Source organism: Scyliorhinus canicula, chromosome 13 (genome assembly GCF_902713615.1).
Source record: "Scyliorhinus canicula chromosome 13, sScyCan1.1, whole genome shotgun sequence".
NCBI lineage: Eukaryota > Metazoa > Chordata > Chondrichthyes > Carcharhiniformes > Scyliorhinidae > Scyliorhinus > Scyliorhinus canicula.
This window is the reverse complement of record NC_052158.1, coordinates 64,907,316-64,931,758: the sequence shown is the minus strand read 5'-3', so window position 1 is coordinate 64,931,758 and position 24,443 is coordinate 64,907,316. Positions and strand designations below refer to the sequence as shown.

The 24,443-nt window shown below is 46.2% G+C and overlaps 1 protein-coding gene across 2 annotated transcripts in view; it reads left to right on the top strand.

Annotated features, from left to right (window-relative positions):
- The window catches only part of ubxn7 (UBX domain protein 7), a 114,160-nt gene that overhangs the window by 61,818 nt on the left and 27,899 nt on the right, over window positions 1-24,443 (top strand). For both annotated transcript variants that reach the window (XM_038815668.1, XM_038815669.1), the window contains exons 5-6: window positions 1,101-1,213; window positions 17,931-18,077. In XM_038815668.1, the coding sequence (XP_038671596.1) occupies window positions 1,101-1,213; window positions 17,931-18,077 (260 nt within the window). The remainder of the gene's footprint in view (window positions 1-1,100; window positions 1,214-17,930; window positions 18,078-24,443) is intronic.

Genomic DNA, 24,443 nt, shown 5'->3' with positions numbered 1-24,443 from the left:
ATAAGGGGCCTTGAATCGAGAAATCTGTAAGAAAAACAGTATAGACCTCTTTCCCTTTTATTTCCTGATTTTGTTCCGTGTTATTTGAGCCTTTTTTTCTCCTCCCCCACCCAGCACTGCACTGTACACTGTTGTCTGTAAGAAAGTCTACTTAACTGTATGGTGAGAACTTTTCATATTAAATTGTTACTTTTATGAAATTGGCTCATTAGTAATATGGCAAGCAAAAGTCATCTGTGTGGACTAACCACATGGAAAATTGAAATAATGGTTACAGGGTTATTCAGAGAGGGAGGTGATTTCTGCCGAGCATACAGAAAGTGATAACTTTGTTTAACAGGCTTAAGAGAGATAGCTAACATATTATACAAATACATGAATGTTCTCATCAAAATACACCACTTGGAGCAATCGACTACCAATCTGATTTTGAAGTTCTTTGGTCTTGGTGTACTTATCCTGAATTCATAGAATTTACAGTGGAGAAGGAGGCCATTCAGCCCATCGAGTCTGCACCGGCCCTTTGAAGAGCACCCTACCCAAGCCCACACCTCCACCCTAGCCCCGTAACCCAGTAACCCCACCCAAACTTTTTTTGAACACTAACAGCAATTTATCATGGCCAATCCACCTAACCTGCACGTCTTTGGACTGTGGGAGGAAACCGGAGCACCCGGATGAAACCCACGCAGACACAGGGAGAACATGCAGACTCCGCACAGACAGTGACCCAGCGGCGAATCGAACCTGGGACCCTAGAGCTGTGAAGCAGCTGTGCTAACCACTATGCTACCGTGCTGCTAATGTTAAAAAAAATCATGATTAAGTAGCAAAGGGGAAATGGGAGTACATTTAAAATTCGAAACAACAAGGTTGCTAATTAAAAATTTTAAAACTGCCACGGAGAAACAGAGCATTAAAGGAAAGGGTAGAAATGTGGTACAAGGTGTTGAATTCGAATATTGTGAGCTGCTGCCTCATTTTCTTTATGGTGTTATTGAAACATCTCTTTATTACAGCCCCAGACACTGTTAATTGTTCTGTGTGTACAAAGAACAGACCATAAATGCATGTACTAACATTCTGTGATGTGTTTACAGTCAGACAGGAGCAGGAGCTACGGAATGGTGGTCCGGTGGACAAGAAGCTGACCACTCTGGCAGATCTCTTCAGACCACCCATAGACCTGATGCACAAAGGCAGCTTTGAAACGGTGAGGGTTGGGATGGAGCTAATGAGAGCAACAATTACAGGAATGAAGTGAAATTGTTACAGAAATACAGGGACAATTTTGTTTCTGTTGATAATGTTTTCTTTATGAAACTAATCATGTGATCACTACACACTTAGTTGCTTAAATTCAGTATTGTCTTGCTTATCTTGTAAGTCTTTTGAGTGCCCTCTGTCATGAATTGTTTTCTGTGCAAAGGATCTATGACTTGCTCTTATAGCTTTCAAGGCGATGCCAGATAGTGGCTTGGGGAGGTGTGAGGCAGCGTCAATTTAAATATATGAACCTTACAGCTCCTTCCTGAGTGGCATTCTGTGCATTCATTCTGTTATTTGTTATTAAATACCATATAGTGCACCATTTCGTGTTTCTGAACGTAATGTTTGGATTTTGCCTGTTCTTACACGGACTAAGTCCATTCATTATATCAAAGTTTCTTTTGGAGTGGAAAATAGTAACATTTTAGACAACACCGACTTGCATGTAAATAGAACCTTTTTAAAAATAAATTTAGAGTACCCAATTCAATTAAGGGGCAATTTAGTGTGGCCAATCCACCTTGCTGCTCTGTTAATAATGTTGGTGAACCACAAGCCTTCCCTTATATCGATCAAATGACCACACAACCAGTTAGTTAGTTCAAAAGATGGTTTATTTACATACACAAATGTTATCTCAACATGCAAACACAATATCTACTACGAGTTAAACTACACCTATCAGCTACAATAACCTATACTTAACTTCAGGGCGACCAGCACTGTGCAAATGGATAAGGCCTTGATCTGGATTTCACTTGGCTGGTTCGAAGAAAGTGGCTGTGTGTCTGTTGGGCTCATCCGTCAGGTAGCGATCGTTAGTCTTGAACTTGGCTGGCTGTTCCTGTTACGATTGGGTTGGCACAGGCCGGTTCCAAAAGAGACGGAACACATGGCTGTGCTCTCTGGGACCCAATAGTTCAACAGGACTCTGACCACTGTCTTCGATTTCGGCCAATAAAGGGGCGGGTGCCTTGGTGGCTGGGCGGGTCCTTAGAGGTCATTGACCTTGGCAGTTGGGCTTTCTGAGTAAGGGGAGTGGTGCCAATCAGTCTGTAGCTGAACCGGTTGCTTGATTGGAGTTCTATTGTCCTGGGAAAATGGGCCATTAAAATGCAAACCAGCGGGGGTTTCGATCAGGTCTGGTTACCTGTGTTTCAGATATGCATAGCCTCTGTATCTGTCTGAGTCCTGGGTTGGCCATAATTCCCATGGTCCTTTGTAGGTGGCCATCTTAGATGGCTACAACCTGCCCTGCACATCTTTGGGTTGTAGGGGTGAAACCCACGCAAATAAGGGGAGAATGTGCAAACTCCACCCAGACAGTGACCTAGAGCCGCGATCGAATCAGGGTCCTCAGTGCTGTGAGGCAGTAGTGCTAACCACTGCACCACTGTGCTGCCCTGTAAGTAGAGCCTTTTAAAGTGGAAAAATGTTTCACAGCACCTCACAGGGACATCATAAAACATGGTTTTGATAACAGGGATTGTCAATGTGAGGAATACACAGAATCAGGTTGACCGTGAAAATTTAATAACTACCATGTGTTACTGTGTCTCATTTCTCAATTGCATTTGGCACCTCTGTATTTCTTGGATTTGGTCACACTCCTTAGAAGCTTGAATACCCCAATATAATCTTGCCACTTATTCTCTAGTGTAAATGTTCGCAATTTCCAAAGCTGCTTCTCAAAGTAGCTGATTCTGAAAAAAGCAATTTGGTCGCCCATTTCCGAAGTCAAGATGTTCTCATAGCAGTGCAGTGACCCGAATTGTACACAGTATTCTAGGTGGAGCTAGGCCACAACTTAGTGCAAGCTCTTTCTGGGGTGGATGACCTCTTCTCTCAGGATTTTAAGATCTTATATTTTGAAAGTTTTTCTAGTGTAGGCCTACATTTCTTTTGCCTGTAAGTAAACACCCTCTTAGCCTCACCTCATTAAGTACTCTCAGTTCAGATTCTGTTCAAATGCAGAATAAATCTGCTTTTACACTTGCTGCAATGTTACGAGGTAGTTTTCATTAAAAGATGAGGTAACCAGGGAATTCAATGGAGGATTTTTAAATTATGCCGGTATGGAACCGAGTACATAGAAACTAGCTGTTTCTAGTAATTTGAGGGTGAGATTGAAAAGACAAATACGTGTGGTTAAATGTAAGAGATTTAGAACTGTGAGAGCAGGCAACTTTTTTAATATGGGGTTGAGAGGTTGTTGACTACAATCACAGTTTGAAGCAGAAACTATGTTAGCCTTGAAGAATCGGTTTGTTAGATGGTTAAAAGAATGTTAAATAGATATAGAAGCAGAATGGTCGCAAGGGATAAGAACTACTGCTCGTGTGGGGAGTAAACACCAATTTGGGATGTTGCCAAACCTAAAAATTGTGAAAGGCAATGGTTTTATATTTTACAGGGACATAGAGCGAAAACTAGTACTCAATATCACCCTTTGTTAGCCAGGTAAGTACGTCCTGTACCCACCTTTGCTCTCTCTTCTGGTGCCTGATATTTAACATCATCTGTGAGTGGGATTTGCCGGATGTCTGAATTACCAGAGCTATGTTCTGTGCACACTACTGGATATATCATTACCTAATTAACCTTCCATCAACATCAAAACTCTCAACCTGGAGGTCGAAGACTTCATACCATGGACCAACAATTAACAGGAACCTGTCCCTTGATTCCAAAATCAGGACCAGGATTGCCAAGGTCATAGCTGTCATGTCAAAGTTGAGAAGTCGAGTGTGGGCCAACAGCAAACGAGCCGAAAATACAAAGCTCCATGTGTACCAGGTTTGTGTTCTTAGCACCTTCCTTTACAGTAGCGAGGCATGGACAACTTTCGGAAGCCGGCTTTGGGGCAGCACGGTAGCACAAATAGGACTGATATTAGCACTGTGACTTCACAGCGCCAGGGTCCCAGGTTCGATTCCCCGCTGGGTTACTGTCTGTGCGGAGTCTGCACATTCTCCCTGTGTCTGCGTGGGTTCCTCCGGGTACTCCGGTTTCCTCCCACAGTCCAAAGACGTGTAGGTTAGGTGGATTGGCCATGCTAAATTGCCCTTGGTGACCAGAAAAAAAGGTTGGGAGAGGTTATTGGGTTTCAGGGATAGGGTGGAAGTGAGGGCTTAAGTGGGTCGGTGCAGACTTGATGGGCCAAATGGCCGCCTTCTGCGCTGTATGTTCTATGTTCTCTATGCCGAGAAAAATGATTGAACAGCTTCCACCTCCGTTGCCTCTGAATATTAGGCATCTCCTGGCAAGACAGAGTGCCAAAAACTGAAATACTCCAGTGTGCAAGGATTCCCAGTGTGTTTTTCCTCTTGAATCAACAGCAGCTGACTGAATATATGATGGTCGCCTCATCAAAGACATGGGGCTGGATTCTCCGCAGCCCCACGCCAAAATCATGGCCGGCACGAGGGGTGGGGGGGAAAAATCCATTTTCACAGCATCATCAGTCCCGGCGCCGGTCTGGCGATTCTCTGGGCGCCGAAAATAGGCGTGTCTGCGGAGTATGCTGTGCGGCCGGGTTCCCATTGCCAGAGGTCAGCCCAGCAATTCTCCGCTCCGTCGAGTTCCCAACGGCGTGGGACTAACCACCTATTATCGGTCGGGATGCTGGCATGGTGGCTGCAGACTCAGATCGGAGGCCGGGGGGGGCCTTGTAGGCAGCCGGGGATTAGGTCTGCGCAGTGTCAGGTTTGTGCGCACGACTAATTGGGAGGGGATGGGGGGTCTCCTTTCTCTGTCTGGCTCCGCGGTCCAAGTCCGCCATGGTGCTCGGATTGGCCGCTGGAGGCTGCCGCCGTGGATATGCGCAGACTCCGAAACGGATGTGCGGGCCCCATATCCGCAGCTAAAGTTGCGAGATTTACTCCAGGTCCCTGCTAGCCCCCTGCAGGGCATTGATTTAGTTCAACTTTTTTATAGAAATCTCGGGAGTAAAACTCCACTGTTTATTTTTCTTTTCGTTTTTATAAATTTAGAGTACCCAATTAATTTTTTTCCAATTAAGGGCAATTTAGCGTGGCCAATCCACCTACCATGCACATCTTTGGGTTGTGGGAGTGAAACCCACGCAAACACGGGGAGAATGTGTAAACTCCACATGGACAGTGACCCAGAGCCGGGATCAAACCTGGGACCTCGGTGCCGTGAGGCAGTAGTGCTAACCCACTGCACCAGTGTACTCCCCCAACCCCACACTTTTACGTCAGCACGGGGACGTAGTCTCTTTTTGGGAGAATCCAGCCCATGCTCGATGATGAACTTACTGTCAGCACGAGATCAACAGTTCGCCCATGTCTGTAATAAAGGATGTTTGCAAGCAAGACTTCAAATTGTCTGGGATCAGACTTGATGCATGGAAAGTTCTCTCACCTGACCAGATTGCCTGGAGACAAGGAACCAGGAGGGGTGTGGAAAAAGTAGAAGACAAAAGAAATGACCAGGTGGCAAAAAAAGAAAGCCCGCTGGAGGGAAATAACATCAGTTGGGCCAACTCTTGCCAGTGCCATTCATATGCGCCAACTGTGGTCGGGATTGCCACTCATGAAGCAAACTCTACAGCCACAATAGATGGCATTCAGTCCCGAAATGCAGATTCGTGCGTGCAGTCCATTGTCTCCCGTGACAGCTGGAGGCCATTGCATCAGTTGACCAAAATGTTGTTGCTCAGCATTCTGTTGTGTCCTGATGAGAGCCACCAAGTCTCCATGCCGAGCAGCTGAAGATTCTGACTTTGCAGCTGTGCTAGAACTGGGTTAGATTTATTGCTCAAAATGGCTCCTACTCTGGCATTCCTTTAAAGTGATCTACCTGTAGGAGGGAGGCACTGGTGTATGGTATTGTAACTGGATGAGAATTCAGAGACCCAGGGCAATCTCTGGGAACCCAGGTTTGTATTCCTCATGGCAGATGGGTGAAATTTAAATGAAATAAAAATCTGTAATTAAAAATCTAATGAAGACCGTTAAACCATTGCTTATAGTCGTAAAAACCCATCTGGTGCGCTAATGTTCTTTTGGAAAGGAAATCTTCCGTCCTTATGTGTGACTCCCGATCCACAACAATGTGGTTGACTCTTAAAATGCAATTAAGGATTAGCAACAAAAGCTGGCACAGCCAGTGATGCCCACGTTCCCCCATGAAAGATATTTAAAAAATTAAGACCATTGGCTTAATTGAGCAGTTGCACTATGTGTGGTTTGATGGACATGAGTTGGAAGTCCATTGATGAGAAAAGAAGCTTCAATAGCTGATTGACTCATAACTTGTTGAAAAACAAACCGCTTATTTACCATGAATCGCATCACAAGCAGACCAAGGTTTGGGACAAGAAGACAGAGAAGATCTGAGCATGGGTAAAAGCCAGAGGACAACTAGCAAGATACACAGTGTAGCAATGCTATCTTTTTTGCAACATACTTGAGTAGACCAACAACCATCAGCAATGGGTCTACCGATAAGAGACACATTTCTCCTTTAACATACATGGTAGCTCAACATCCTGTTCCAATCCAGTGGAATGCAATCCTGCCCACAGCAAATATGGGTGCAACATCTGGGACATCTAATCAGAAAGATGATTGATGTATGAATTCCAGCTGGAATGTGGGAAATGCTGCACAGTCTGGAATCCATTTCTAAAGGTCCATTGGTCCCATGCACAGATTAGGACCCAACTGTTCTATGTTCTATTTCCCTCCTCCCCAGGTCGTTCTGCAGGAAACCAACAGAACCTATTTGTCTCTGAGTGTCGCCAGCTGGTTTCTAAAGATTCTCTTGGAAATTTGTTGCCACTGATTTTGTGGACAGCAGTGCATTTTAATAAGGCCTGTGGCACTGCACCACGGAAGAGACAAAAGGTTCCAGCCTACAGGATAGATGGATTATTCTTAATTGAAAAAATGACTATTCTTAATTGAAAAAAATAAAGCAGTAAGTCAAAAGATAGTTTCCTGGTATTTGCTTGCTCATGAGAGCAACTGTGTTTGGCAGTTTAAAATCTTTGCTCGGATTCAAGTTGGAAATCAGTCCAGAGAAATAAAAGTCTACAGATGGCGCAACATGTAACCTGTGCCAAAATCGGAGCAATGTTCATAGGCTCAGAAGGATTTGAAGCAGCTGGATTTGTGAGCAGGAGAATCTCTGCTGCCACTTGATTACAGAATTTAAAGAGAAAAGTGGCCGTGTGTACTGGGACTTGTTGCAAACAGCCTGGAGACCTACAAGAATCCATACGATTATGAAGGGCCTTGTTTGTGCAGAGATTTTCCTGCCATGCATGGAACTTCAGAACTAGTTTTCTAGGTGAAAACAAAAACTGACCACTGAGATTTCTTTGGAAGGTGATTATATGAAACAAACCGCAAAGAATTTAGTTGGAAGCCAAGGTTTTAAAAAGGCAATAGACAAAGTTCTTGGCATTAGAAAAGAGTTTTTGGCTGATGATTTTTCTAAATGACATATAGTCTCTGAAAAGAGGTGGCATTTAGTGAGAGTTAGAGACTGGACAGAATGATGGCCCACTCCCAGAAAAACATTTCTGTGCTATTATATCTGCAGGTGGATCCATACGAATATTAGAGGTAACTTGAAATGCTAAGAATAATAAAATTAGGACTTCCGGTGGCGACCATGAGGGAGTAGGTCGCACATTTGGTGGCTCCCGTTCTGGGTAGACATTCGGACCTTTCCCCCCGACTTTGTTTGCACTTTTAAGTGCTGGATTTGAAGAAACAGTGAACAAGTGTTCGGTGCTTATGGAACAGAAAGCCCGAAGAGATCGAAAGGGAAGAAAAAAAAAGTCAGGGTCGAGCTGGGTGTTGGCTGCAGCAGGGGACAAGATGGCCAGTGTCCAGACCCCTGGGGCTTCGACCCAACCATCAACGGAGGAGCTGACGCAGGTCATCCAGGAAGGCTTCGCAAGACAGAAACGGGAATGTCTGGACCCGATTAAGGAAATGGTGGAGAGGATGGAGTGGAGGCTAAATGCCCAGGACCGGGCGATCCAGAAACTGGAGAAGGTGCTAGCTGGACAGGAGGAACACCAGATGGCGGTGGAGATGGAGGTGGGGGTGCTGAGGGCCTGGCAAAAAAGGCTGCTGGAACAGGTAGAGGATAGAACAGGTAGGCAGAACCTAAGGATTGTTGGCCTCCCAGAGAGGTCGGAGGGGGCTGATCCTGGGGAGTTAGTGGCGAACGTGTTCCAGAAGCTGCTGGGAGTTGGGGCTTTCCCCCGACCATTGGAGGTGGATCAGGCGTACAGAGCGCTGGCGAGGAAGCCGCGCCAGGGAGACCCCCCTCAGGCGATGGTGGTCAGGTTCCATAGGTACCTGGATAAGGAGCGTATTCTCCAATTGGCCAAGCACACGCGGAGCTGTAAATGAGACAACAGCATTTTGCGGGTGTACCCAGATCTAAGCTTGGAGGTGGCCAAGAGGAGGGCAGACTTTAATCAAGTCAGGTTGATCCTGTTCAAGAAGCAGGTTAAGTTCAGTCTGTTGTATCCGGCGCGACTTTGAGTTACGTATGAGGACCAACATCATTACCTTGAGTCGCCCGAGGACGCTATGGAGTTTGCCAGGAAGAAAGGACTGGTGCCAACTTGCGAACATTCTGCTCTAAGTTTGAGAAACTGTTTTTCCTGTTCATTTCAAATGCTGTTTGCACTGATTTATTCGTTTGTTTGTTTTCGTTCTTTGCTTTTCTCTTCGATAATTGTGTTTTGTTTAAGAAGGGGAAAGTAGTTCAAAAATTATTCAATTTTGGTTGGTTTTCTGTGTTGTGAGGGGGATGGTGGTGGGGATTTTTGACTATTATTTTTAGTGGTATTACTTTGATCTGTATTATGGCGAGAGTTTGACTTTGTTTTTCTTTATACTGACTTTGGTTGGCGTCTGTTTCTTAAAGGGGGCGGGGGGAGGGCAGGTAGGCAACAATAGGTGGGAGACATGCTGGCGCCGGAGCCGCGGGCCACCAGGCTAGCTGGGTGAGCTAGTCTGCGGGATCATGGTGGGGGGTATGTGTACAATCAGATTAGGGATGGGATTAGGTTACAGTGTTGTTGCTAGGGGGTGGGGGGGGGGGTTGCTTGGCTGACGAGGGAGGGATTTGATTTTAGAAGCGCAGAAGAGGTCGGGGATGGGTGCTGCCAGGAGGCGGGGCTACAGAGGTGCGGGGCAGGGGCTGGCAGCAGGCCCAGGAATGGGGATGACTGACCCCGGGGGGGGGGGGGGGGGGGGGGGGGGGTGGCGAGGTGCTTGTTACGTAGAGCGTTAGAGGGCTTAATGGGCCGGTGAAGAGAGCTAAAGTGTTTCGCGCATCTTGGGGCTTTAAAGGCGGACGTGATAATGTTGCAGGAGACGCACCTGAAGGTAGCGGACCAGATCAGGTTGAGGAAGAGCTGGGTTAGTCAGTTTTCCACTTGGGGCTAGGCGCTGAGACCAAGGGGGTTGTGATTCTGGTGAACAAGTGGGTGCAGTTTGAGGTGGGGATATTGTTTCAGATGGGGGAGGTCGCTATGTTATGGTTAGCGGTAGGCTGGAAGGGAGGAAGGTGGTCCTGGTCAACATATATGTGCCAAACTGGGATGATGCGGATTTCATAAAGAGGGTGCTGGGCAAGATACCCGACCTGGATTCCCACAAGCTGGTTATGGGAGGGGATTTCAATAGTTATGGATCCAGGCCTGGACCAGTCGTGCTCAAGAACGGGCAGAGTGTCAGCAATGGGAAAAGAGCTGAGGGAGTTCATGGAGCAGATGGTGGGGGGAGACGATCCGTGGAGGTTTGGCAGGCCGACAGGGAAGGAGTTCTCCTTCTCGCATGTTCATACTGTCTACTCCGGATCGATTTTTTAAATACTGAGTAGGGATCTACCGACAGGGGTAGTGGATGCACAGTATTCGGCAATCACCATTTCCGACCATGCACCACATTGGGTTGAGCTACAGGTGAGTGAAGAGAGCTTCCAGCGCCCGCAGTGGAGGCTGGATGTGGGACTGCTGGCAGATGAAGGGGTGTGCGAGAGGGTGAGGAAGTGTATACAAAATTACCTGCAGGTCAATGATACAGAGGAAGTCTCAGCAGAGGTGGTGTGGGAGGCGCTCAAGGCAGTGGTGAGAGGGGAGCTGAATTCAATCCGGGCCCACAGGGACAAGATGGACAGGGCTGAAACGGACCGACTGTTAGTGGAGATTGCAGATTGACAGGAGGTATGCGGGGACTCCGAGTGTGGAGCTCTTGCGGGAACTGAGGAGGCTGCAGGCGGAGTTTGAGGTGGTGTCCACGCGCAAGGCAGTAGAACAGCTCAGAAAGGCGAGGAGTGCGATATATGAATATGGAGAGAAAGCCAGCAGGATGCTGGCTCAGCAGATCAGTAAGAGGGAGGTGGCTAGGGCAATAGGTAAAGTGGTAGATAGAGGCGGTAACTTGGTAGGAGATGCGGCGGGTGTGAACTGAGCTTTCAAGGACTTTTATTGCAAAATTATAGCTCAGAGCCCCCCGCGGGGCTGGAGGGGATGAGATGCTTCTTAGATGGCCTGATATTCCCAAAAGTCGGTAGGGAGCAAGTAGAAGGGCTGGGCGCCCCAATCAGAGTTGAGGAGATATTTGAGGGCTTAAAGGCCGTGTAGTCAGGTAAGGCCCCGGGGCCAGATGGCTACCCGGCAGAATTTTATAAAAAGTTCTTCGGGATATTGGGGCCGCTGCTTGATGAGGCAAGGGACAGAGGGGTGCTTCCACAGATGATGTCGCAGGCTACCATCTCCCTTATTTTAAAACGGGACAAGAACCCGGAGTCGTCTGGGTCCAATAGGCCGATCTTCCTTTATAACGTGGATGCAAAACTGCTGGCAAAGCTTTTGACCACTAGGATTGAGGATTGTGTGCCGAGTGTTATTAGGGACTACCAAACAGGGTTCGTTAAAGGTAGGCAACTGGGTGTGAATATAAGAAGATTGGTCAGTGTGATCATGATGCCCCCGGAGGGAAAGGAGGTGGAGGTACTAGTGGCTGTGGACACGGAGAAGGCATTTGACCGGGTAGAGTGGGGCTACTTATGGGAGGTGCTGGGACGGTTTGGTTTTGGGGTGGGTTTCGTCAAATGGGTCAGGCTGTTATATCAGCCCCCGGAGGCGAGTGTGAGGACAAACAGGACGACTTCCGACTATTTCAGACTGTATCGTGGGACGAGACAGGGGTGCCGCCTCTCCCCACTGCTGTTTGCGCTAGCTATAGAGGCGCTGGCAATTGCTCTGAGGGGTTCAGGGGGTTGGAATGGGCTGGTTCGTGGGGGGGGGGGGGGGGGAGCTTAGAGTTTCATTGTATGCAGATGACCTGTTTTTGTACGTTTCGGACCCGGTGGCGGGATGGACGGAATAATGGAGACCCTGGGGGAATTCGGCCGGTTTTCAGGGTACAAATTGAATATGACAAAGAGTGAAATGTTTGTAGTTCAGGAGAGAGGCCAAGAGGACCGGCTGAGGGAGCTGCCGTTCCAGCTAGTTGGGGACAGTTTCAGGTACTGAAACTCCCATAAGTGGGAATGGGGTCAATTACACAAGCTGAACCTGTCCCGGCTGGTGGATCAAATGCGAGGTGAGTTCCGGAGGTGGGATGATGATGTCTTTAGCTGGGAGAGTTCAGACAGTTAAAATGACAGTCCTCCTGAGGTTCTTATTCGTGTTCCAGTGTCTCCCCATTTTAATTCCACATTCCTTTTTTAAGAGGGTAAGCAAGATCATTTTGTACTTTGTTTGGGCGGCAAGTCCCCGCGAGTAAAGAGGGTGATGCTCAAGCGGAACCGGGGGGAAGGGGGGCTTGCACTACCGAATTTCAGCAGCTATTATTGGGCGGCTAATATAGCTATGATAGGAAGTGGGTGATGGTGGGGGGGGGGGGATCGACTTGGCAGCGGATGGAGGCAGCCTCATGTAGGGCACCAGGCTGGGGGCGTTGGTGACGGCTTCTCTGCCGTTCCCACCGGCGCGCTTCTCCACCAGTCCTGTAGCGGTGGCGGCCCTTCGAATCTGGGGACAGTGGTGGAGGCATGTGGGAGCATCGGTCTGGTCCCCAATATGTGACAACCATCGTTTGCTCCGGGGAGGTTGGGGGGGGGGGGGGGCGGGCGCGGGGGAGGGGGGGGTCGCGGGGGGATCGGGTATGGCGGAGGGCGGGGATTGAGCAGATGGGAGATTTGTTCTTCGAAGGGAGCTTCCCTGGCTTGAGGGCGCTGGAGGACAAGTTTGGGTTGATGAGGGGGAATGAATTCCGGTGTATTCAGGTGCCGGACTTTTTGCGCAGGCAGGTGCCATCTTTTCCACTCTGGCCACTAAGGGGGATCCAAGATAGGGTAGTGTCCAGAGGATGGGTGGGAGAGGGAAGTGTCTCGGATATTTACAAGGAGCTCATGGGGGCGGAGGAGATGCAGACTGAGCTGAGGCATAAATGGGAGGAGGAGTTGGGAGGGGGGATTGGGGAGGGCCTGTGGGCGGACACGCTGAGCAGGGTTAATGGGACTGCAACATGTGCCAGGCTCAGCCTGATTCAGTTCAAGGTTGTCCACCGGGCCCACATGACAGTGTCTCAGATGAGCAGATTCTTCGGTGTAGAGGACAGGTGTGTAAAGTGTCTGAGATGACCGGCAGACCATGTCCACATGTTTTGGGCGTGTCCAAAACTTAGGAGATACTGGCAGGGGTTCGAGAACGTTATGTCTAGAGTATTGAACATAAGGGTGGCAATGGGGCCGGAGGTGGCGATTTTTGGGTTTTCAGAGGCCCCGGAAGTCCGGGGGAGAAAGAGGCCGACGTTTTGGCCTTTGCTTCCCTGGTAGCCTGGGAACAGATACTTCTAGCTTGGAGGGAGTCAAAGCCCCTGAAGTCAAAAGCCTGGCTGTCAGACATGGCGAGTTTCCTGGGCTTGGAGAAAATCAAGTTTACCTTGAGAGGGTCGTTGTTAGGGTTCACCCGGAGGTGGCAACCTTTCTTTGCAGATAATTAATCGTCGGTGGGTGGGGGGGGGGATAGGGGAATGTAGTATAGGGGGTCAATTAGGCAGATCTGGGTAGGACGGGTTAGGGCAATTGCACTGTGTACTTTGTTTATTGTACAGTCCTTTTGTTTTCACGTTCTGTAATTCTACTGTTTACAATGCCAAAAAATACCTCATTAAAATTGTTTATCAAAAAGAATAATAAAATTATCCTGTGATACATTTAGGAGCTTCAGCATTTTCTTCCGATTTGCTCAGATAGAATTAAATTTTAAAAGTGCTTAACGTAAGGATGGTCTTGCTAAAGCTCCTTGATGCCAAACTTGGTCAAGTACTGCTATGAGGTCCTCTCAGACACTTTACACACCTGTCCTCTACACCGAAGAATCTGCTCATCTGGGACACTATCATGTGGGCCCGGTGGACGACCTTAAACTGAATCAGGCTGAGCCTGGCACATGTTGCAGTCCCATTAACCCTGGTCAGCGCGTCCGCCCACAGGCCCTCCCCAATCTCCCCTCCCAACTCCTCCTCCCATTTATGCCTCAGCTCCTCAGTCTGCGTCTCCTCCGCCCCCATGAGCTCCTTGTAAATATCTGAGACACTTCCCTCCCCCACCCATCCTCTAGACACTACCCTATCTTGGATCCCCCTTAGTGGCAAGAGTGGAAAAGATGGCACCTGCCTGCGCAAAAAGTCCGGCACTTGAATATACCGGAATTCATTCCCACTCGTCAAGGGCAGTCACTCTCATCTCATCTGTCCACGCTTAGACCATCTGTCTCACCCCCACAACCCAAAAGTTGGGCAGGTAGGTGGATTGGCCATGCAAAATAATAATAATAATCTTTATTAGTGTCACAAGCTTGCACTAACACTGCAATGAAGTTACTGTGAAAATCCCCTAGTTGCCACACTACGGCGCCTGTTTGGGTACACTTGAGGGAGTATTCAGAATGTCCAATTCACCTAACGAGCATGTCTTTTGGGACTTGTGGGAGGAAACCGGAGCACCCGGAGGAAACCCACGCAGACACGGGGAGAACATGCAGACTCTGCACAGTGACCCAAGCCGGGAATCAAATCTGGGTCCCTGGCGCAGTGAAGCAACAGTGCTAACCATGCCTCCCATTGCCCCCTAAATGCAAAAAAAAAGAATTGAGTACTTTAAATTTTAAAAAAGAAATCATTGTACTGAGTTGTTTGAAATGCCACTTCAAACATGACGTGACACTTCATAAATGAAAACTTTATTTTGTTTAGCACTGGAACTTCCCATTCTATTTACTCTACAACTTCAGGTAATAAACAAGTTGTGAATGACATTTCGGAAAGCCCATGGCAATTTCAGCTTGATTTCACCAGGAGAGGGTTGGCCCCAAGGTGGGGCGTCCATCTTGACAAAAGAGAATAGTGGCTGTGTCAATAAAATTTGTACAGCAGCACAATTATAGTTATAACCAAAACTGGCACCTGCTTTCCCAATTCCTTTCTTCTTTGTTGGTTGATGCTTGTTTTAGTTCAGGATTTGCAGATATTGTTCTTCTGCCAACACGTGCTTGATTCTCCGTATCTGAGAAAGTGCTGACACCAGCATGGAAACGGTGGCGTTTTATGACCGACAAAATGGAGCAAAATGGCCACCAAGCTCCGTCTGGTGGGGCGCTAGCAGGCAAGCAGTGTAGAGCACCCAGCCGGAGAATTGCCGTGTCCATGGCCGCGCATTCGCATGGCGGCAGCCTGCAGCGGCTGTGCTGTGCAACATGGTGCCGGCCACGCGCGGACCCGGCCTGCCAAATAGTGACCCTCTTTGGCCACGCTCGCCACCCTGGGGCCACCCCCTAGCCCCCGCCAAAGCCCCATCTGCCCGCAGATCAGCTCCCCCCCCCCCTTGACTGGCAGCGCTGGACTTAGTCCGCAGCAGCCAGGCTGAGTTCCCAAAAATAAACACCATGAGTGACCGACACTGTTGGGCACCCGGCCTATCGGGGGCGGAGCATTGGGGGGAGGGCCTCAGGTAACATCCTGAGGTCGTCCATGCGGCATGTTTTGGAGGGGGTGGAGCATCACAAAAGCAGCACAGCTCCCAATTTCGCCGCCGACGGCGATTCTCCGGCCGAATGCAATTTTGGAGTCGGGGACCAGATGACTGATCTGCATTTCCTGTGAACTGAAGCAATCATCAGTGATATTTTGACTTTATGCTTTATTAAATTATCTCTCAAACTGTACTGCCAACTTCAATAACTGCCTTTAGAGTTGTGCCCTTTATTTTACATTGATTCTTCACGTTTGTACTAAAATGAACCGCTCTGATTCCCCTACATTGAACTTCACCTGTTTGACTCTAAACTGTCTGTCTACTTTTGAAGTTTACACTATCCACTTCATAGTTCACAATGCTTCCATGTTTTGTACCATCTGTACGTTTTGAAACTGTGCCCGACACACCAAGGCCTTGGGCAATAATAGATATTGGGCGGAGCAGGTGTCCTAACAGCGAACTCTGAGGAACTTGCTACAACTCGTCATCCAGTCTGAAAGACAGCCATTCACCTCTACTCTTTGCTTCCTGTCGATCGGCCAATTTTGTATCCATGTTGCTACTATTTCTTTTATCCCATGAACTCTAACTTTGCTCACAAGACTGCCGTTCGTCACCTTATCAAATTCCTTTTGGAAATCCATGTACACCACATCAACTGTGTTACCCTCATCAACACTCTTTGTTACCTCATTAAAAAACTGAAGCAAGTTAAAATGATTTGCCCTTAAATCCATGCTGGCCTTCCTTAATTAAGTGATTATCAATTTTGTCCTGAATGATCATTTCTGAAAGCTTCCCTACCATTAAGGTTAAATAGACGGACATGTAGTGGCTGAGCTTATCTTTATCCTTTTTTGAACAAAGGTGTAGTTCAGCACCGTGCCTTTCTACTAGTCTCACAAAGACCTTGCTTTAGGGTTTGATGATGATTAAGCATGATACGGTGGCACGGTGGTACAGATGAGATGGGAAGGCACGGTGGCACAGTGGTGTAGCATCACAGCACAGGGGACCCGGGTACGATCCGACATCAGGTGACTGTGGAATTTGCACATTCATTCCGTGTCTGCGTGGGTTTCCTCCCACAGTCCAAAGACGTGCAGGTTAGGTGGATTGGCTATGCTAAATCTCCCCCAGGTGAGATTACGGAGATAGGGTGGGGGATTGGATTATGCCGAGGATCAGTGCCGACTCGATGGACTGAATTGCCGCCTCCTGCACTGCAGTGATTCTATGATTCTAAGCCTGATATACAGTACTGAATTTGGATGCCTAGAATTGTGGTGGCTGCAAGTTGCTTTGTTTAGACCATTTCAGCACATTGAAGCAGATGTCTGTCATGTTGGTGGCTAGGAAACTGAAATTTCACACAACAGTTGCTGAAAGATGATACAGATTGGATATGAGAATGTACACTCTATATGGAACTAGGTGTTAATTTGGGTACAGAGAGGCAGCAAACGCTGCTGAAACTACATTTCCCACTTTTGGAACCATTATTCAGTAGGGCAGTTGTATCTTTTCTGCTGCCTTGGAATATGAAGTAGCAGAATGTTGGCAGGCTGATTCACAACATGGTTGTTGACTGTTCGTGATCCATGATCATCTATACCAGCTGATTGGATGGTTAGTCCTAAATGATGGGATGGATCTGTTGGCTACCACAACCTATCTGGTGGAATTGGGATGTCAGTGCGCTGAGTGGGGCGGGGGAGCGTGGGGACCATTATGCCAAAACCTGCTTATTCAATGGGATATGTATGTTTCAATACAATGGTCAGGAGGGTGGTTGTAGAACAAGCATTCTCGTGGTAAATGAGCTACTTGCCATGTGTCTTGTGAGGGCCTCTTAGTATCTTTTGCACATTTAAAAGTGGCTGAAATTCACAACGAATAGATGTCTAATGGCCAACCCAGCGCCATTCGGGTACACTGAGGAAGAATTCATAATGTCCAATTCACCTAACAAGCATGTCTTTCAGGACTTGTGGGAGGAAAACCGAGCACCCGGAGACACTGGGAGAAGGTTCAAACTCCACACAGACAGTGACCCGAGGCTGGAATTTAACCCAGGTCCCTGGTGCTGTGAAGCAACAGTGCTAACCACTGGCACAGTATGGTGGCACAGTGGTTAGCATTGCTGCCTACAGCCCTGGGTCATTGTCCGTGTGGAGTTTGCACATTCTCCCCGTGTTTGCGTGGGTTTCACCCCCACAACCCCAAGATGTGCAGGTTAATTGGATTGGCCACGCTAAATTGCCCCTTAATTGGGAAAAAATAAATTGGGTATTTAAATTTATTTTTTTTAAAACAGTGCTAACCACTGCACAGCAGTATAATAATACTGTTGTGTACAACTCAAAAAGCATTTAAGCTTAATCAGCCAGTTCGGAATTGTTGATTTATTTCTGAGGCAGGTCTTTTGCTTGACTATCTCAAGCTGGTGGTACAAAAATAACTGTAGAGAGGAGTAACTGAGGCACTGTGGATGCCTCCCTCTTCACGTTTTGTGTGGTAATTCCCTGGAAGGTATTTTTGAAGCATTTTGTTTCCATTACACAATACAAACCATGAAGTACAATCTTCTAATCATTCCTTTCTTTTTTGAAAAGGCAAAGGAGGCGGGACAGCTGCAGAACAAGTGGTTAATGGTAAACATTCAAAACGTGCAAGACTTTGCCTGCCAGTGTTTAAATCGTGATGTTTGGAGCAATGAGGCTGTGAAAACCATCATTCGAGAGCACTTCATCTTTTGGCAGGTACCAAGAGGCTGGCAAGTGTTGGTGCTAAAGACTTTAGTGGAAAAAGGTTCAGCACGTTATTGCTGGTGAAATACAAGAAATTGCTGAACTGCATGTTAATTATAGTAATTCACATACTAGTAAATGTTGTGCCAATTAAATGAATGCATATTTAAATTGATGTTTTTCCCTATCTATTTCATTTGTATTTGCTGTGACAGATGTTGTTCGTATTACACTCGGTTGGGTACAGGGTCAGAGGATGATCATGAGCTTGTGAGAGCCCACCCAATCTTCCATCTGTTACATATGGGTAATCTGGCAGGATCTGTTTTGTGCGTACGATCCGACTTGCCTAGTTTTCCTCCATGTACCACACCCTGGTGATTCTTTGCATGCAAGTGCAACAAGAGAACTATCTGCCCACTCCAACTGTGGTAATCATTCATTCTGTCTCTCCATTGTTTTGTTCCTATGTGTTTTTGGTCCTGCTCTGGCTGATATTAGCTCCTCCATCGTTATTTACCGTATCATTATTTTGGCGTTTATTTTTTTCTATCTTGGAAGTAATGTGTCCAGCTGGCTCACCCCCTGTGCTGGGAGCAAGTGCTGCATCTACCATGATGGATTGAGTTCTTTGTACAATATTTAGATAGTTCCATTGGTCAAAACTTTTAAAATTCAGCTAATTTGGCTTCAAGAATGTTATCTTTTAAATTTAAAAGATCAATGTAGGTGGACCCAAATTGCTAATTGGCCCCTTCCTGCTGAAATAAATCACATCACCTTAGTTGCTTTCTCCTTTTTTCTGTCACGTTGTGGTCTACGTCCCTTTCTTAAAAGTATTCTGTTTGAAGGACAATTGATTTCCAGTCTCTTCTCTCGGAGCTTGGGTCTGAACTAAATATTGCAGAAGCTAATTTTCTCTTTAACATCATACATTTATGGTGAGTTAAGCTTGCAACATGAAATGCTCTGCAGCCATGTTTGAGCTGGTTAATCTGCTGGCTCCTAACTTTACTGAATGCCTAATCTCATAAAGCCCAAATGATAAGAGAATAGAGCAGTTATCAGGAAAAGCCTTCTGCTGTGTTCCTCTTGCACCCTGAATAGTTCGCTCCATCGCTACCCAGCCAGCTATTTTCTTGGGGGAATGTTTGACAAAGTCTCTTCTGGATCCCTAATTTAAAATTAACCATAACTCTAAATATTTGCCTGCCTAATCTCTCCCCATTAAATGTTGCAGATAATAGTTTTCCTTGCCCTGAAATTCCCATATGTGAGTGACTGTATTTGGAGTCCTCGAACTATCCCTAAACAGATACTCATCCAGTTATGCTTCTTTTAAAATCTTAATCAAGCTTATTTACTTGGGAGTTAAAAAAAAAAAATTAGAGTACCCACTTCATTTTTTCCAATTAAGGGGTAATTTAACATGGCGTATCCACCTAACCTGCACATCTTTTGGGTTGTGAGGGCGAAACCCACGCAAACACGGGGAGAATATGTAAACTCCACACGGACAGTGGCCCAGAGCCGGGATCGTACCTGGGACTCGGTGCCGTGAGGCAGCTGTGTTAACAACTGCGCCACCTTGCTGCCCTTTTTGCTTGGGAGTTTAATATTCACATTTGATTTGGGGTTGGGAATTCACCTAAATCTCATCATTCTTAAGGTTGTTAATTTTACAGCTGATGCCAAGTAGTTTGTAATCATCTACATTTATTTATTTTTTTTAAAGCATCAATCTGCCTCCTCCTGATACTTTCTTGAAAACAAGTTCAGCTCTTTAGATCTCTCTTTGAATTTTAAGTTTGGGAGTCATCCTCATCATTCCTCTCCGAATCCAGTCCCAGGATATCGTTCTAAAGGTAGAATGCTGAAAGCACCATTCAAAGAATGTGCAATCTTCCAGCGATTAGCAAAAATGCTCTTTCAGAGAACCTGCAGATTTGATGGTCCAAATGGCCACCTCTGCATATAACGTTTCTGAGAGTTGGTATTCCAAATAAGGAAAGTTCTGTCAGATGGTTGTTTTCATTTCTGAATGATGTGAGCTCAACAAATGTCTCTTGGGGTAATTATTTTACCTGAGGATTCCCATACATTCACTGTCTGAAAAGCAACAGCATCTGAAGAATGACAAAGTCCTCAAACACTAGGATGGGTGATCAATTTTTCAACTTGTTGTCATCCATTTGCCAAAAAAGACTGCAGAATTTTCAAAGCAGATTAACTCTGCTTCTACAATTAACCTGCTGAAATGCCAGCCACCTTTTGCTGCAGAATGCAAACGGGTAATGTCTGAGGATTTCAAGTGTAAGTGAATTTTCATGGAGTGCTCTTGAATTTGTACTGCATGTGATACAACAGCTTATTTATACTGATGATGAAATGCCCGTGCAAAGTATCCCAGTGTGTGACTTACCGTGTTGAGTTTTAAATTTAGTTTAAAAATTTGAGTTACACCCAAATTGTTTACTTTTGCATCTTTGACCACTAGTTGTCTGTTCTAACAGGTTCATATTTTATCGCTTCTGTTCTAACAAAGAACAGGACAGCACAGGAACAAGCCTTTTGGCTCCCCAAACCTGAACCGATCATGATGCCTGTCTAAACTAAAATCTTCTGCACTTCTGGGGTCCACATCCCTCTATTCCCATCCTATTGATGTATTCATCTAGATGCCTCTTGAAACACCTCTATCGTATCTACTTCCACCACCTACACCGACAGCATGTTCCAGGCACACTCACTACCCTCTGTGTTAAATACAATCTGTCTCACACATCTCCTCTAAACTTTCTCCCTCGCAGCCTCCCCCAGCAGCACGTTCCAGGCACTCCACCCTCTTGTGTAAAAAAGCTTGCCTCGCACATCTGCTCTAAACTTTCCCCTCGCACCTTAAACCTACGTCCCCATGTAATTGACTTTTCCATCCTGGGAAAAAGGATTTGGCTACTCTCTCTGTCCGTGCCACGTATAATTTTGAAAACCTTTATCAGGTCACCCCTCAACCTTTGTTTCAGAAAACGTTTATCCAACCTCTCCTCATAGCTATTACCCTCCAGACCAGCGACATATTGGTTAACCACTTCTGTGCCCTCTTGAAAGTATCCAGATCCTTCTGATAGTGTGCCAACCAGAATTGTACGCAGTATTCCAAATGTGGCTTAACTAAGGTTCTGTACAGCTGCAGCATGACTTGATAATTTTTATACTCAATGTCCTGACCGATGATGGCAAACATACCGTATGCTTTCTTGATTACCTTATCCACCTGCATGCCACGTTGTGATCTGTGGACCTGTACATCTAGATTTCTCTGCCTGTAAATTTCCTAAGGGTTCTGCCATTTACTGTATAATTCCCACCTGTACCAGACATTCCAAAATGCATTACCTTACATTTGTTCGGATTAAACTGCGTTTCCCATTTCTCCAACCGATCTATATCCTGCTGTATTCTCTGACAATCCTCTTCACTGTCCGCAACTCCACCAATCTTTGTGTCGTCCACAAACATACTAATCAGACCAGTTATAATTTCCTCCAAATCATTTATATGTACTTTGAACAACAAGGTCCCAGCACTGATCCCTGCACTACACTGTGAGTCAAAGCCTTCCATTCAGAAAAGCACCCTTTCACTACTACCCTCTGTCTTCTATGACCGAGTCAGTTCCGTACCCATCTTGCCCGCTCACCTCTGATCCCGAGTGCCTTCACCTTTTGTACCAGTCTGTCATGAATGACCTTGTCAAAGGCTTTACTAAAGTCCATGTGGACAACATTCACTGCCCTTCCTTCATCAATCATCTGAGTCACTTCCTCAAACAAACTCGAGGAAGTTAGTGAAACACCTACCCTTCACAAAACCATGCTGCCTGTCGCTAGTAAGTCCATTTGTTTTCTAAATGTGAGTAAATCATGTCCCTAAGAATCTTCAATATAGGCTCACAGGCCTATAGGTTCCTAGTTTATCTCTGCTACACTTAAACAAAGGAACAACATTGGTTATTCTGCAGTCCTCCAGGACCTCACCTAACCAAAGAAGATAGAAAGATTTTTGCAAAGGCCCCAGCAATTTCCTCCATTGCCTTCTTCAACATTCTGGGATAGATCCCATCAGGCTCTGGGCACTTATCTACCTTAATGCTTGTTTATAAATTTAGAGTACCCAATTCATTTTTCCAATTAAGGGACGATTTAGTGTGGCCAATCCACCTACACTGCACGTCTTTGGGTTGTCGCGATGAAATCCACGCAAACACGGGGAGAATGCGCAAACTCCACACGGACAGTGAACAAGAGCCGGGATCAAACCTGGGACCTTGGCGCCGTGAGGCAGCAGCGCTAACCACTGCGCCAAGTGCTGCCCGACCTTGATACCTGTTAAGGTGCCCACCACCACCTTTTTGATATTGACATGACCCAGATTATCTTCACACCCTTCCATAGACTCATCATCCACCAAGTCCTTCTCTTTGGTGAATACTGATGCAAAGTACTCATTTAGTACTTTGCCCATTTCTTCTGGCTCCAAGCATAGATTCTGTCCTCTGTCGTTGAGTGGGACAATCCTTTCCCTGGCTACCCTCTTGTTCTTTATATATGAATAAAATGCTTTGAGATTCTCCTTAATCCCGTTTGCCAAGGACTTTTCATTCCCCCTTTTAACCCTCCTGACTCCTTGTTTAAGTTCCTTCCTATTTCTTTATATTCTTCAAAGGCTTTGCCTGTTGTCCGCCTTCTAAGCACAGTAAGAAGTCGTACAACACCAGGTTAAAGTCCAACAGGTTTGTTTCAAACACTTTTCCAATTAAGGGAAATGGTCATTCACCTGAGGAAGGAGCAGTGCTCCGAAAGCTAGTGTTTGAAACAAACCTGTTGGACTTTAACCTGGTGTTGTAAGACTTCTTTCTGTGCTCACCCCAGTCCAACTCCGGCATCTCCACATCTCAGCCTTCTAGGCCTTACAAATGCTTCCTTTTTCTTTTTCACTCTGTTCACAATATTCTTCGTTATCCAAGGTTCCCAAAACTTGGCATACTTATCCTTCATCCTCACAGGAACATGCTGGACCTGAATTCTAATCAACTGATGTTTGAAAGACTCCCACATGTCAGAAGTTGATTTACCGTCAAACAGCCGCCCCCATACTAAATTCTTCAATTCCTGCTTAATATTGTTACAATTAGCCTTTCCCTAATTTAGCACCTTCACCCAAGGAATGCACTTATCCTTATTCACGAGTACCTTAAAATGTAGGAATTATGGGCACTGTTCCCGAAATGTTCCCCATCTGAAACTTCGACCACCTGTCCGGGCTCGCTCCCCAATACCAGTATGTCCCCATCCCCAGTTGGAATATTTACATATTGTTCAAGAAACTCTCCTGGATGCTCCTTACAAATTCTGCTCCATCCAAGCCTCTAGCACGAAGTGAATCGCAATATTGGGGAAGTTAAAATCACCCACCACAAAAACCGTGTTGCTTTTACAACTATCTAAAATCTGTCTACCTATCTGCTCCTCTATCTCCCGCTGGCTATTGGGAGGCCTGTCGTAAAGCCCCAACATTGTAATTGCACCCTTTCTATTTCTGAGGTACAACCGTATTGCCTCGCAGCATGACCTTCCGAGGCCTCCTGTGATATTCGCCTTAACCAATAATGCAGCAACTCTACCCCTTTTACATCCCGCCTGAAGCATCTAAATCCTGGAATGTTTCGCTGCCAAACATGGCCCTCCCTCAACCAAGTCTCTAATAACAACAACATCATAGTTCCAAGTACTAATCCAAGCTCTAAGTTCATCTGCCTTACCTGTTACACTTCTCGCGTTGAAACAAATTCACTTCAGACCACCAGTCCCATTGTCTTCAGCAACTTCTCCCTGCCTTCTCTTACTCTTAGTCTTCCTAATCGGCATAACATTCCCTACATTAAAATCCAATGTTCTTCCTTCAACCTATAGGGTCAAATCAATTTAAATTATGTTCTGCTTGATACCTGAAATACTTCCATTTCTAAGATGCCTTTCTTAAAACTACATGTGAAACTTTAATCCTTTCTAGCTCCTCTGATTCTGAACCGAAGCATACAGCATGTGATATGGATATAAGGGGAATACAAAACAAGGCTAGTGTTCAAATTGAGAAAGCTATTTCAAGCAGATCCATGACACACACCATATAATTATTTTTAAAAATATATTTCAAGCACTCCATGAAGATGCAGCAGGAAAACCCTCTGTGCGGCCTCTGGGGTGGAAGTCCCCGAGGCCCATAAAAATGGCAAAGTGCCACTGAATCATGCCCAATGTGTTTGCTATTCTCTACCGCCTGATGTGCTCATTTACCCTTTTCCTTTTAGTACCGTAG